This window comes from Pleurodeles waltl, chromosome 5 (assembly GCF_031143425.1).
Source record: "Pleurodeles waltl isolate 20211129_DDA chromosome 5, aPleWal1.hap1.20221129, whole genome shotgun sequence".
Lineage (NCBI taxonomy): Eukaryota > Metazoa > Chordata > Amphibia > Caudata > Salamandridae > Pleurodeles > Pleurodeles waltl.
Genome location: NC_090444.1, coordinates 720,465,229 through 720,481,209, shown reverse-complemented (window position 1 = coordinate 720,481,209; position 15,981 = coordinate 720,465,229). Strand labels below are relative to the sequence as shown.

Genomic DNA, 15,981 nt, shown 5'->3' with positions numbered 1-15,981 from the left:
GGAGGAGAAAGGGTGCTTACATAAAGTTTGGTGTCTGTATTGTGTTGAAGCAGGATCAGATTTGTTTTGCTATTGCTGGTGATGCATTTGCCGAATGATGCATGGATTGGCTAGTCTGGGAATGGATTGATCAATTTCTTGAAAGGCTTGAAGAGTGCTTTGGTTCAGTTGGTTGCCTTGTTGATAATAATCTTGTAGAAGGTGTATTTACTTATGGTGGTAAGGGATCTGCTTCTGTCTCTTTTCATGCCTTCATGTGGTATACCTGTGTTTGGCAGGTACTTGGGTACACCACAGTTTTGTGTTGGGTGAGGTTGACCGTGAGAGCCTTTCTTTACTTCTTTTCTTGCCATTGTGTTGCATTGTTTTTGGAGAGTTCTTGTGAGTGTGTCATGCTGCTGAAGTTTGTTTGGAGGATCATGTTTTGAGTTAAACATTGAGTTCCACTTAGTTTTCCAGAGTTGTGTTGTGGGGGTTGAGGCATGTGTTGTTATCTGATAATGGATTGAATGGAGTGTGGCAGGTTGTTGTGTTCTTTGTGGATATGTGTTATGTATGTCATTGGACATTACACAGCATTTGTTCAATCAAGTCTGTTTACACATGTTCATCTTGATCTTCTCTCTGTCCTCTACAATTGCGGTGATGGTCCTTGCTCTCTCTGTTTGCTGGTACTTATGCTTGATGGGAGATACATCTGTTGTAACACACTGGGAGGAACGTAACCTTCTCTTCTTCTTGGACATATTCCTAACTTATAGCGTGTATGGACTTTTAAAACTGGCATCATTTCCAACATAGCTGCTGGCTATATACTGTAGTGTTTGGATGCATGCTAATCGTCTCTCACGCTCACTTGAATAGGGAGAAGCGGATGGTGCCTCTTTAGACATGGGACGGAGGACTTGTACTTCTCTGGCCTTTTGGTTAGTTTGGGGCCACCTGACAAATACATGATTGAGTCAGTTTTGTTCACATTTCAATAGTTTCTTGAACATTTTCTCTACTACTAACATGGCCACTGACCCTGCGCTGTGGCTTTTAGGACATTCCTGCCCGTTCTCTACTAACATGGCCGCTGACCATGTGCTGTGGCTTTTGGGACAAGCTAGCCTGTTCTCTATATCTGATGTTTTTTAAATCGGTAGAGGCGTATCAGTACTACTTGGGGTGTTCGGTAAGTTTGTTTTCCTTTGATGGTTATCTTTGACTGTAGCTTTCACCGTGTATATGGGGTTTGACTGTTTATCATTCCACAACATTAATGCGAGTCTGTTGAATCATACGTGGGTTGGATTTAGTGGGTAGATCTGTGTGTATATATATATATATATACACATATATATATATATACACACACACAGAACTACCCACTAAATCCAACCCACGTATGATTCGATTCAGTTCTGTGTGTATATATATATATGCATATATATATATATACACACACACAGAACTACCCACTAAATCCAACCCACGTATGATTCAACAGACTCGCATTAATGTTGTGGAATGATAAACAGTCAAACCCCATATACAAGGTGAAAGCTACAGTCAAAGATAACCATCAAAGGAAAAACAGCCTGATGATGGGAACATCAACAAATGAATGATGGGAACAGCCTGATGATGGGAACATCAACAAATGAATGTCCTGTTTGGTATATGAATAACGCAAGCAAATAAGAAACACCGTCAAGAATAATTAGCTGACAGCTGCTGTACGTGAAACCATCTAAGTCATAGTTCAGCGACATTAAGTCCAATTCACAACACTAAAAAAAAAACAAAAAAAAAAACGGTATGAAGCTCGGTGTCGGGTCAAATCTGCCTGACAACCAAATCCCACACTCGCAATAGGAACTTGGTGCTAGATCAGTGGTTACCAACCTTTTGACTTCAGTGGACCCCCCCTTTATCTTTACTGGAATCCGGGGACCCCCATTGAATCATTATTGTAATCTGGGGACCCCTCCCCACTGAGTCATTACTGAAAGCTGGGGACCTAACCTGTTAATATTATTTAATCTTCTAAGCAGTCGCGGACCCCCTGGGTTCCACGGACCATCGGTTGGGAACCACTGTGGTAGATAGTTACCTTGTGGCTACCTGTTTTAAGGTTGGTTTTGGCACCCATGAACCTATATACCACCTCATAGACTGATTGCTCTATGTGTACACTATGAGCTGTCCCAGATAATGATACTCTTAGTTCAGTTGGGGCATGGTAATCTGGAGACATGTACTTTTTCTTACTCTACGCGTTATGGTGCATGTTTTTTCTGTTTACAGGCATGCAAATTATAACGGTCACCCACCAGTAAGAATCTTGTGCTATTTTGGATCCTGGTGTGAGGGCACGTAGTGATACTAATTGTTATTAGACATTATTGTCCCTTTCTAACCTTGGTTTTTATCCTATTCAGGTGGATGGTTTATGGAGAACGACTTGGTTATCATGGACAAATTCATTTAAAATACTGCGTACGGTTTATTTTATTTCAGACACTCGGTTTTCACAATACATGTTGACGCTTTACTGACATCAACTGCTTTGGTTGTCATTTTCGCTGTCGGCTACAGGTCATGCTGACCCTTGGAATGATTAGGATAGTGTGTTTTCTCACAGTTCATGGCATTATTTGCCTACTTTAGCACTACATTTGCTGCATTGCCTTTTTATTACACTTTTCAGATTGCCCCCTGTAGCGCTTTGGCCTTGAAAAAGTCACACAGGTGACAAAACATGTGTTGGCTATGGCTGTAGGTGTCTCAATATCTCAATCGCTGTGGATGTTTCTAGATTTTTATAGCTTGCAGAACCGATGTTCCCTAATATCAATAAAAGGAGTTAACTTTTAAAGTTTTTCATGGGCTTCTTTTGGTGGACAGTACATTGTGGACTGTCTAAAGAGTCCTGTGGTATTTATGATAATATACAAGTTGATAGTGGTTAGTGAGATATCTCGTAAATCATTGCAGTACTGTGTGAGAGATCCTTAGCTTGTACATGATTTCAAAACCTGCAAAGAGATTGAACAAGATTATTAGGCAAGGGCTTTACTGTCACTGATGAAGAGGGCATTGTCAACTACCCGAAGAGTACCTATGTCCATTCTGCAGCATATCAATCAATCAATCAAATAATTTCTTAAGCACACTACTCACCCGTTAGGGTCTTAAGGCGCTGTGGGGAGCAGGGTTGCTGGTTACTGCTCAAAAAGCCATGTTTTAAGGTGCTTTCTGAAGGGTAGGAGGTCCTGGGTCTTGCGTAGGTTGGTGGGGAGGGAGTTCCAGGTCTTGGCGGTGAGGTGGGAGAAGGATCTGCCGCCAGAGGTGGTGCGTTGGATGCGGGGGACTGTAGCGAGGTCGGCGGAGAGTAGCTGTCGAGTTGGTATGCGGAAGTTTACTCGTTCGTTGAGGTAGGCCGGTCCAGTGTCGTGATGAATGATGGGAAATGTTTGTGAGGTAGTCTTGCAGAGTTGGTTTTGTGATCAGTAGGATCTGTCCTGTTCAGCGGGCATTTGGGAAAGTTCTCTTACTGAGAGGAGGCATTGGTAGTTTTGAGGAAAGAAGTGAGGGCATTTCCTTGAAGCAGTTAACTGGAGGTGGCATTGAGAATGTTCAGATGCTGGAGAGTTGTGTGTGAGAAAAGGTTGACAGCAGTCCACTTGGGGAGGAGAAAAGGGGCTTGGATAAAGTTGTGTGCCTGTATTGTGTTGAAGCAGGATCAGATTATGTTGATTTTCCTGGTGATGCATTTGCCAACTGATGCATGGATTGGCTGGTCTGGGAATGGATTGATGAATTTCTTGAAAGGCTTGAAGAGTGCTTTGCTTCAGTTGGTTGCCTTGTTGATAATAGTCTTATAGAAGGTGTGTTTAGTTGTGGTGGTAAGGGATTTGCTTCTGCCACTTTTCCTGCCTTCGTGTGGTATACCTATGTTTGGCAGGTTCTTGGGTATACCACTGTTCTGTGTTGTGTGAGGATGACCGGAACATTAGCCTTTCTTCACCTCTTTTCTTGCAATCATGTTGCATTGTTTTTGTAGAGTTCTTGTATGTGTCATGCTGCTGAAGTTTATGTTTGGAGGATCGTGTTTTGAGTTAAACATTGTTTTCCAGAGTTGTATTGTAGGGGCTGAGGCACGTGTTGTTATCTGATAATTAATTTAATGGAGTGTGCCAGGTTGTTGTGCTTTGTGGAGGGCATTCATGGGATAGACTTTGTATTAATGGAGTGTTACTTTTTCATTTGACCTTGAGGAGATCTGAGGTTTCTTTTGTAAAATTCTTGTTGGGTCTGTTGTTACACAGACTAGATGAAAGGTCGCTCCCTGGAATGTTGAGAAAGAGTAATGAGCGATGTGGAACTTGAATAACTTTGGTTTTGTTGGGTCTCTAGACTTTGTGGTACATAGCACCCGGTTATTAAGGTGAGTCACTCTTACAGGTTCTTTAACCAATTTAATACACCTATTCCTTCATTGAATTCTTTTCGCCATTTAAAATAGCATCATATTTTTGTGTAAGTTAATCCTTAACTTGCCTGCATCAATATATTGTGACGTCATAACAGCCTCTTCATGAGAGAAATCTGTCAAATAAAAAGACTAACATCTCACCCCCTCATGTGTATATTCATGAGAATACACCAGTGTCATTCTGTCCTGGTGTTTCTCCCGCAGAGGCAGAATTACAGGATTGGACGCAGTGAGATACATCAGCACCTAAGTTACAAATTAATTTACAGGTAAAGATTGAATTCAGACATTACAGATTAAGTGACTGTTTTCAAATCATTGTAATTGCAAATAAGGTTAGTGCTTATCAGAGTGAGCAGGAGTTTGAAGAAGGCCTTGCAGGACAGTGTTACCATGTCCTCAACTTAGTAAGAAATAGTTGCACATGTTATAATCCTGCTACCTGGGAAAACATTTCACAAATTAGTAGCACTGATGAACCTTTGGACTTTAAGTCATGAAATTACTATGATATTAACTCTTTCTCTCTCAATTTGAAATGGCCAGTGAGCATTACTGATTTGTTTGCCATTTTTTAAGACTGAAACCTGTATTATTTTTTCTTTCTCTAGAGAGGATGGCGAGCTTGAGGATGGAGAAATCGAGGATGCGGGTTTGGAAGAACACGAACAACCAGAAACTAAGGAAGTTAAAGATCCTGAAATACAGAAAAGTGATAAAACACACAGAAAATCCCGCAAAAAACACAAAAAAGAGAAGGATAAGAAAAAGACTAAACGTAAACGACGTGAAAAGCACAAGGTAAGTGATTTAAAAATGTGGTAACTAGCCAACACCTTTTTATGTACTAAAATGATATATAGAATTTAGTTCTAGGGCCTTTCAGCCAGCCCTCTTCATCCATCGGTCTGTTTTTGTGGGATTTCACATTTTCTTTCTTCCATTTCATCATAATGCATGATGCAGTTTAGCAGCCCACTTCAGCCATTGGTTGCCCTCACTGCCAGTGACAGAATCCTGCTCTTTCACAAAGAGCACATACACACACAAAGGTGTGCCCTTTATCCTAGAGGCTACAATAGAAGTATGTGCTTTTTGAGACATAAATTGCTTTTAAGGAATTGTTTTTGTATATTTGAGGACCCAACAGCCCCTCCAACATTAAAGTTTTACAAACACAGTGAGAAAACAAAACATGTATTGGCAATTCCAAAAAGCTGTAAGCCGACACCAGACCTGTTTGTTTGCTAGTACTTGTTTAACTAACGTTGTGTGTACCACAACTAGACTATAGAACAAAATGGCAGACAAAGGAATAGAAAAGGTTTTTATTTTGTGTATAAAGTTCAGCTGATTTTGCCTATTGGGCCAGCAACTGTGCGCAAAACATTCCTTTAGACAGTGTCTCGTAAGTGTAATCTTGGTATGTTTGTTTATTTTTTATTTTATTTGACTCTCCTACCTGCTCCTGTAGTTTGTGAGGGGAATTACCCTTTCTCTTTTATCCCCACGAGAACCCTCCTGCCCTTCTAAGTCCTTTGTTCTGGGGAGGCTCCAGCTGTGGAGGTGCATAAGAGTGACTTGAAGTAATATATTGGTTCAATATGGACTTCACCTCATACTTGACGCTTGTGTTTTCTCCAAATGCCACAGAAGGTAGAATGCAGGAGCACATTGTATTTGTTTATTTTCAGTGCTTTTCATTAACATTTTTGTCAAATACTTTAGGATGTAGCCTGCATGGGCAAGGTGGTGTATGTGCTCCTTAAAGGTAATCTCTTTTTAGTCCATGAAAATCGTAATAAGTACAATTTAAGACTGCTGTAGACTTCATGCCAAACACTGCCAAAGGAGGGCGATTGTGGTGTGGGTTGAGGTGGGTTCTCACAGAGGTGTTCTCTATGTGCAGGGCTTGAAAATCTACTCAACCACTCACAATGACGAGTTTTATTTTATGAGGTCGAGCTATTTTTAGATCCTACTCGCTAGAATTCTAGCTAGTGGAGAAAGAACAGGTGTTCATTCAGAACCTGAATTAGCAATTGACATGCCTTTAAATCTTATTCTTGTCACATTTCCTCTGTGTTCAGAGACAGACGTCAAAAGTCAGTTTGTCTTCTTGCATTGCAAAAACTTTTCCTTGCGAATGCAGAGTTCCAGGATTTTGTAATGTGAACTGTCTGACCTATGTGAAATGAAAGGCTGTTGGTATCAGGTTTTTCCTAACACACAACATTTATATAGCAAAGTCAACTTTACAAACATTTCAAAATATATTTCAGTAGCTATGAAAGACTATTATTTGTATAATGTGTGATTGAAAAAATATTTTAATAGGATGAAAAAAAGTCAAAACACTTTACTTGGTGATGTGCAAATGATAAATGTTTTCTGAAACCCAATTTTCACAGATTATTGTTAACACACTGTATAGTTTTATCAGTAAAGCTGCAAGTTAGTGGGAAAGGTTTTGGGCATTTCTTTGACATTTACTGTCTGTAAATGACAGTGCGCTACCACATCAGGCTTTAGTAATCTATTTATTAAAAGTGAGTGTTTAAACAAACAGAGAAGCACTCCTGCACTGATGGCAAAGCTATTAGTAAACTTAAGAGGCAAGTCATGCATGGATCATGTGTACCATATATGTGGGTTAGATTTATTATATGTGGAGCAAACGTTTAGTGTATTTAATCAAACAAAAGAGGATGTTTTTTTTTTTTTTTTTTTTTTTTACAGCAGAAATGCTGTACTCACATATTTGAAGTTGCACTCGTGTGAGAATGAAGAAAAAGGCGACTGTAAGATACAATAGTTACCTTGTATCACACGATTTGAGACCCGTTTCCGGGTCAAGTACATTACACTTAGGTCGAGTAGATTATTCAAGCCGACTTGACCTGCAGGTCTAGTAAAGAAAATTTATGATTTTTCGAGGCCTGATGTGGCAGTGCAAAGACTGCCCCCCAATTTCTCTTTTCATTTTTTACTCTACGTAGCCCATTTGTTATTGGTAGAAGTATATGGAACATTTGACATGTTGCAGAGTGAGGCAAGTCTTCCCTGCTCCCAGGGTGCTGATACAACAATTCTTTCATGAAAGTGTTTAACACAGCAAAGCTGATGCAGATCATAAAGAACATTGTGTTTGTGCCAGATAGGTAGATCCATGTGGTGTATTAGCTCACATTACTAGGCCTTATGGCATCCAGTATTTTGTTGGTACCTAAGGGGCATACTCTGTGGGTGTAACATCTTTTAAAGCTGACCGATCTGATGGCAACACCAAATGTATGACAGGATCTAGTTTGCTGGATAGGGGACCAGAAATGTTTGTCAGGTCCTTGTTCTCTCAGGTTGTCAGGTTTAGCAGATTACGGATTGCCTACAAGTTTGTTTTTACTGTAGCATGGGTTCCATAGTGTTCTCTCATCAGAGTTGATTTTGTTGCATCTTTCTGCTGCCATATTAATCCCACTCTAGACCCTATCCCCTCATATCTTTACTCTCAGGTAATGAGGGAAGAAAAATAATTCACCTGTTTGGATTTCCATTATAATTATAAGCACTAAAGAGTACCACCAACACACTGGTTCTTGGAGTACGCTTTTACAATAAAAATAAACACTTTTCTCTAGAGAAGACTTTTTTTCTTTTAATAATAAGAGTTTTGACAGTCCTTTGAAGGCCTTATTGACCAATTATCTTTAGAGAAGTAGCCAATCTAAATTTTAGGACGTCACTAAAAGAATAGCGATTAGAAAAACATATTTCACCAACTCTTTTCAAAAGAAAAGTGAGGGAAAGGAGGGTAATTTAACTGGATTAATTGCAGCCTAAAAAGGTTGGAAAATTGTCACTGCTCCTTTGAGGGAGTACATATCACCAGTTTTCCATCATGCTCTGTCAGTGACAGTTGCTTCAGTTTTTTTCTTGCTCTTGTCAATTGGATTGTGAAACTCTGCACTCAGCCATTTTTTGCTTTTTTGTGTTCAAAATTGTTCTAACCTTTGTTTAAAGTGTTTCATTCAACAACTTAAAACATAAGTACTATCTTTTTTCTGTTTTCTTACCAACAATAATGTTTTTTTGGATAGAAAATGCCATATTTATTTGTAAAATGCCCTTCCTATGAAAGCAGGAAGACACAGACTGATCCTCATGACGTCTTTGTAGTTTGTCTTCCGAATTCCCATTGAAATGTTCCCACTGTCAGAAAATGTTGAGGAGGTACTCCAGGGAAAGTAAGGTTAATCTCTATGGTCTTGAAGAGGCCCGATGCATGAAAATCTAAGGGGTATAGAGAGGAGTCTCCCTCTCCCATAGCTCGCTCGCTCTTTTTTCTTTTAGAGGAACATCAAGAGATAATTCCAGGCCTGGAAAGCGTCCTCGTTCCCTGTATGCATCGAGGACAGGAACTGTCCTCATTTGTTCTCATTTCTCCATCGAGGTCAGGATCGATGTGCACTCTAGGCACTGATGTGGAAGTGGCACTGTCGAAACACTGAACACCACCCACTACATCAAGTAGGCTGCACTTCTGTGAGGTAGACCAGAAAGCTCAAGAGGATGTGAATTTCTGTAATCCCTGATTCGAGTATCCCTGTGCATACTCTCCTTCACAAGAGGGTAATGTTGGTGAATATTTCATCCACTTCTTTGCCTCATAAATCAGCTCCCAAATGAATACAACTGTCAGTCTATTAAGATTTTGCTCCTGTGCCAACTATTCCTGAGCCATTTTCACAAGTGTATCCTTGCAGGGTCAGCAACTGCACTTCCTTCAGTGGTGCCCCCACAATAACTGTCACCATTTTATCCAGCTAGAGGGCCAAGAAGGAAAGTGCACTCTCCATCAGAGTGTCACAGACATCATGCCAGCCGTTCATTTTATAGACATATTTCAGCCTCCTATCACTAGCACCATACCCCAGGGATAGTCACCTCCAGGTCATAGTCTTTGACTTTAAAAAGACACTCTACATCATTGTCTGACTCTTCTTGTTCTAGGATCTCACCTATTGATAACATAAATACATTCAATTAAGTCTTGATGAGGTAGGCAGAGAACTAAATATTCAGGTGCCCACATTCTCATCAACAACATGCCGTTTTTGAGACCTTTTGTCACTGTCCCAAAGTAAGATCTTTGCTTCATCTGGTTCTTGGTCCTTTGGAACCTGCCATGGATTTCATTTTCACATCAGCTTCAACCAAGGCCGCTCCATCAAGGGGGTAAACCCTGAAGACCAAAGGGAAAGAGTCTTAAGAGACACCATAGCTTCCTTCTTGTTATCAATAATGAATAATATGGTGTGGTGTGGGCATACATTACAACAAAATTACAAGAATATAAATTGTATTTATTACATAGAGTAAGATAAACCACATATGATTTGAAAAATCACAGAAAGATTATGTCTATATTTTGAAAACTATGAGCGAGAAGTCAAAATACAACATAAAGCAAAACACAGTTTAAACTGAATTTGTTGCTTTTAGTATTCTACTAATAGATTAAGTGCAAGAGTTGATGAATATCAATCACAAATACATTAGGTCTGTGTTATGGTAAGATTGTATAAATCCTTGACCTATTTTGATGGTATTAGGCTAAAACCACCTTCCCCATGACAACACAATTTTGTAACAAATGATCTTCATTGTTATTCAAGTGCACTTGTAACATTAACGTCATTGACAACTTTTCTTTACAAGTTTGAATAAGTGCATTCTATATGAGAGATATGCCAACCCGCTATAGTCTCATTGTCCTCATTGGATGTGGTCTAAAGGAAGCTCCTTATCCTGCTCTTATTTTGTTAGGAGGATCTTAAAGAGAAACTATCCTTTCTTAAATTAATCTAAACTTCGCTGCAGTAAACTTTCTAGAGTTTAAACTCTCGCCCAATCTGTGTTCTAATAATGGCTATATATTCACTCTCCTTGTATTTAAAAGTCTGCACCAAATGGAGTCCAATCATTAATATTTTAGAATTTAAGAGGCAGAGGTGATCAGCAAACTGCACCAACCACAGGAAATCCTGCAGGAGGCCAACAATGACTCCTCTCTTCCCCCTCTTTCATATGCCACTCCAGTGAGGGGATCATCATAAAATATCTTTAAAATCAATAAAGCATCAAAAAGGAAAAATGAGTGCAGAATATCATATAGTATGGTTATTGGTTTTGGCTACCCATTTTCTTTGACTTTTACTGTGAGTCTCACTACCTGAGTCTCACTCGTGGTCATTTCAGGGTAATTGGACTTATAGTGCTAACCAGCAGGATCTGCCATTTAAGATGAGGCCTCTGCTGCCCACTTAGGGGATGAGGCTCTATGCTGTTAATACGTGAACACACGTCTGGGCTGCCAGTGTGAGAAGAGTCTCTTGCACAATTCAGTATCTGCACACAGGTAGCCTGTCTCAGAAAGGACTGTTCAAGAGGTGGTGCGGTCCTGGGGTCAACCATATACTCTAAGTGGGTCTTTTTTTAGGGCAGGTCTGTAAAGCTTACTGAAGGTCTGTGGGGCTTAAACTGAATTACATATTCTAGGGGACATTTGCACTAAAGTTCAGTTTCGGTCAACTTAAGCCTAAAGGGTCCAGTGAGGTATCAATCTAAAGATAAACATGCACCCCAAGTGTGAATTTACAATCCCTAACAAATGTACATCCTTATTACACTTTAAGAATTAGCATATTTTGTTGATTAAGCCCATCATCAGGTTTCAGGCCATTGTCTCCGTACTGAGACAAGTTAAATACTCTGCTCTCCAATAGAAGGATCGAAGGCCTCCCCACATGATAGAGCCATTAACAGTGCATGACCACGTTCTTGGAAAAGGTAGGGGTGGGGAGATAATCTCCATCTCATAATTAGCTTGTCACATTGGGACAAGGGGCATAACTCTGGAGACATCTTAGGAGGGGCCCACCTTCAATATTTTGCTGGGAAGGGGTCAGACAGTTGTCAGGAACAGAGCTGAGGCTCTGAGGGAAGAGCTTTCAGCAGACAACTTCAAGTCGGTGGGTAGTGATGAGGTGGCACTATAAATTGGCCAAGGAGTCCCTGGCTTCTACAACTTTCTACCCCCACTTAGAAACCACTGCACAAGGGAGAGACAGGTGAGAAGACACAGAACCTGGGAGTAACAGCAATGAAAAAAGCCCAGCTGGATATAGAAACCGCCTGATGCCCTGCAAGTATGGGCTTTAGCAATCTGACACCAGCTGACCCCTTGGACTGGGAATAGTGTCTCCAGGGCCAGTGGCTTTCTTAAGCCCCTGAGGAATGATTGAGAGAATGGACCTGCTGACTGACCCCATGTGGGTTTCCTGGACTGTCGGTGGACTGGCCCTTGACTTCGCTGCTGACACACAAGTGTCCTGCAAGATGGCCAGGAGGCCACGGGGCCTGAGGAGTGTGTCACCAAGGATGTTCTGCTTCCAGGTTGTGGAGGGGCTGTGGAAGACACCTCCCAAACAGTAGAGAGGTCTGGCACAGGGAGCACTGAAATCCAACTCCCCCCATGAAAAGAGCCCATTTAGAGACCAGGAGGCCTAAAGAAAAGGCTCTTGATGCTAGGCCTAGCCACCAGGAGTGAAACATGCCCCAGATTGTTACAATCAACCCTTTGGGGCCTGAGATACCCTCTCCTCCTCCCAGAGGCTACAAGGCAGAGAATGAAGTACATGGCACTTTGCCGCAAGTCCTTTTTTTTCCCTTAAGGAGGGCCTGATCCCCGGGAGTTGACACATCCTTAACATTTTAATACTTATAGGGAACTGGGCATGCATAAAGTACCTTCCTTGAGCCAACTATGGGCCTGCATACCCCTTAACCCAGGGCCCGTCCCATAGAAAGTGTCCACAGGAACCCCATTTTCCGTGGGATTGAAGATGAAGGATAACGAGGCTCCCAGTCTAAACAACTGCAGACATTGTAAATAAGATAGGGCTGTGAGTCTACCACCCAAAGTTCATTTTAAAACCAGTTTGTTCTATTCACTACGTAGGATACAGCCAGATATGTTGGCAGCAGAAGTATATACTGTTCTCTGCCCAGCTGAAGTGTGAGAATCTTCAGAAGGCATCACAAGTAATGGCTTGCCAGATAGATCTCTTCACTCCGGGGTTCCATTGCATCCTGCATTTTTCTAGTACCTTATGTTAGTCTTCACATGGTGTCCCTCCAGCAGTGTCTAAACCAATGTGCTTCAAATGTTTACTGTTGCACCCCCTTTGTAAAATTATTTCATAGTGGCCCTCTAAAATGCCAGTTCTTACAATTATTCTTAAAAAAATACTGCAAGAAAAAAAGTAGGGGACTTGGACGCACACATTCTGAGAAATATAAGGCAAAGCTGATTTACAGTAGTTCTTTTTAACTTAACACACTAGATACATGAAGGGTTAGGCAAAGCAAGGCAAACATTTCAAGTGAGAATTTCCATGCGCTATTTTACCTCTTTCTTAGATTAAATCCAGTGTGTGACATAGAGGAAATATAGTGCTTACATCAGCCAAAACATGTAGGGAATTTATTGCAGTGCCAAAGAAATTTTGACATAAATGTTTGTTTCTGCCTTTCATTTTGTCACATTTTCATACCTTGCTGTCATTTGTTCCTACATCACTTGTGGTACATCTAACCTGTCCTGGCTTTTAAGCTACAAGCACTTGGCAAACTGGTATTTCAGGCCAATCCTTGCAATGTTAAATATGAAACTTCAAGTGCCAAATGCTGTGCCCTATTGGCTAAGCTACTAGGACTAACTAAATAGGTTTCACTAGAGATGGGGCCACAAACCCATTCTGATATTTACTAATTGAACATTGCTCCTGTGTTCAGTTATCCCTTTTAAAACTCCAGTTAAACATCATTGCCAACATGTTTTTGGCAGACTTTTCACTCTAAATGTGTCGACAGTGTGATCGATAAAATAACTGTTCTGTTTTTTCATCATGCCTGTCTGTGCTCCCAAGGTGCATATTAAAAGCTTTTTTTAGTCCGAGCCTGGTGTCCCTTGCAATAATTCAAGCCCACCCCACATTTTGGAGGCCTCTGGTCTATACATTCAGTGGTTTCAGTACACCGACAGTTGAGAATGCAAATTAACTCTTACCCCATCTGCAATTCAATCACTTCTATGGTGGTGACAGGTGGGATATCCTCTCAAAAGAGTTATATTTTACTAAGTCATTCTGACTCTGGCAGTCATTTTAAACACCTCTCTGACTGGGTAGGGTGAGCATATGTGGATCATATACAAGTGAAAGTCACATGGTCACACAGAATGTGTGCCATGTCAGCCTGCTGGAGTTGACAACAGTCTATCTGGCTATTGAATATTTTCTTCCTCCTATAAAGAACAGCAGTTTAAAAATGGCTTGTAACTAGAGATATGCTGATCACAACATTTTACCTCCTAGGTATACAGAATGCAAAAGAGGACTCACTCCCAAGAATTATCTAAGGAAACCATGAGAGGATTGTAAATGACAAAGTGCTTTGCTTCATCTTTGACACTAGGGGTATCCACAACTAGATCTATTCACAGACGCAGAAAACAGGACACGCCTAGACTTCACTTCTAGGTGTTGCCACCCAGGAGCGAAGCAGAATGCCCTTTTGATTGACTTGTCAGGGTTCAATCAATTATTATCAAACAGACTTACTCCAGAGCAAGGATGATCCTCATACCACTTGATTGTCCATGCCTGTGTTGGTTCACTGACCTTATTTATCTATTGCAGAAACCACACATGAAGAGTATGTGCAGACTGGATCGGCTTCACAAGTTTCAGTAATGTAAAGTCCTAAGGCTCGACTTGCACGTGAACCATTATTACACCATTACGGAGATGTCTGTAGTAATCTTGGTCATCTCTTACTGGCAATAATTGAACACTATTTCAGTAAGTTTGTGACGCTTGACTCATAAAAACATTTAATGATCATCTTTAACCAGATGTTCAATAGGGTCATTTTCCCTCTAAGTGGAAAATTCCCTCAATTCTTCCTCTATTGAAGAAACCTAAACTTGATATTACAGATTCAAACCATTATCATCCTATCTCACAGATTTCTTTCCCTTCGAAAGTTGTAGAACGAGCCATTAACACTGAAGCAACAGCCTTTATTGAAAGTCAAGGACATCTGGATCCTACTCAACATCGCTTCAGAAGCCACCACAGCACTGAACTTCCTCATATCTCTGCAACTGAGCAAATAAGGCAGACGGTTGATGCAGGTGGAAACACCGCCCTGGTCTTGCTTGACCTATTGGCGGCGTTCGATACTGTCAACCCCAGTGTTCTCCTTAACCGCCTAGTCGACATCTGGATAAAGGGTCAAGTACTTATCCTGCTTGAATCCTACCTTAACAACTGAGAACAGTTTGTAGCATTGGAAAAGGTGAACTCTGTTCTTCACTTTACGATGCGGCGTTCCTCGTTGAACCCTGCCTATTCAAATATCTACGTATCCCCCTTGGCAAAGCCGATTAAGGCATACAGGTTCTCGGGAGTATCATACGCAGATGACACTCAAATCATAATATCAATAGCCAGTAACCCAGCAGATTCAGCCAAACGCTGTCATGACTGTCTCCTCCAGGTTGAAAACTGAATGGCTCAGAACTGAATTGAATTCTAACAAAACTGAGTTATTACTTTTTTGTAACAACACCTCCTTCTGGTCACCAGGTTGGTGGCCACAAGAGCTAAGTTCCCGCTCACCACCGGTTGATAAGGTGAAAAACGTAGGGGTTATCTTCAATAGAAATCTCTCCTGTGAGGGGCACATAAATACCATCACATCATCTATCTTCTATATCTTGAAACTCCTTCGCAAAGTATTCCCGTTCCCTCTGGCCAACTTAAGAAAAACAGTGACTTCAGCCTTGGTGCTATCTAAAGTCCACTATTTTAACCACTATTTGTCAACATCCCAAAAAAATGGCTAAATAAAATTCAGATTTTACACAATGCAGCAACCTGCCTCCTTTTGGGAATTCCTTAGTATGAGCCATATGCCTTTGAGATATTTTACTCATGGGTGGAGTTTGAGCCTATCAGTGCTGCTTCAGGGTAGTTTGATGCCTACACACCGGTAGATCCGTCGGCACGCTATAGAGCTTACCAAGATTTGGAAATCTCTTTTGACTTGAAAGGAACGCCAGAACTGGTTTGCCGGTCAGTTCCCACTTACACAAGGAGTTGTCCGTTTGGGGCCTCTGAGCAATGAAGGGCCACATGGTCAGTTTTGGCTGGATACATGTCTGTTCCTCGTTCCAACAACCTAACACCCACTCAGGTGATTGGGGTTTTAAACTGCACCGTCAACTCATAGAGGTGACGAGTACAGTTTATGTGCCATACTTTGAGCTGCTCTCACAGTAGTACCTGTTGTTGCTGCATAAGCACAAACCACTAGTCCACAGACTAGTAATGTTATCATAGAAAAAGCACCCACAAAACATGACAAAATGG

General features: G+C 41.0%; 1 protein-coding gene across 4 annotated transcripts in view; it reads left to right on the top strand.

The window, feature by feature from the left end:
* The window catches only part of ZC3H6 (zinc finger CCCH-type containing 6), a 275,434-nt gene that overhangs the window by 53,222 nt on the left and 206,231 nt on the right, over positions 1-15,981 (top strand). For all 4 annotated transcript variants that reach the window (XM_069234680.1, XM_069234679.1, XM_069234678.1 and 1 more), the window contains one exon: positions 5,095-5,284. In XM_069234680.1, coding sequence (XP_069090781.1) covers positions 5,095-5,284 — 190 coding nt within the window. The remainder of the gene's footprint in view (positions 1-5,094; positions 5,285-15,981) is intronic.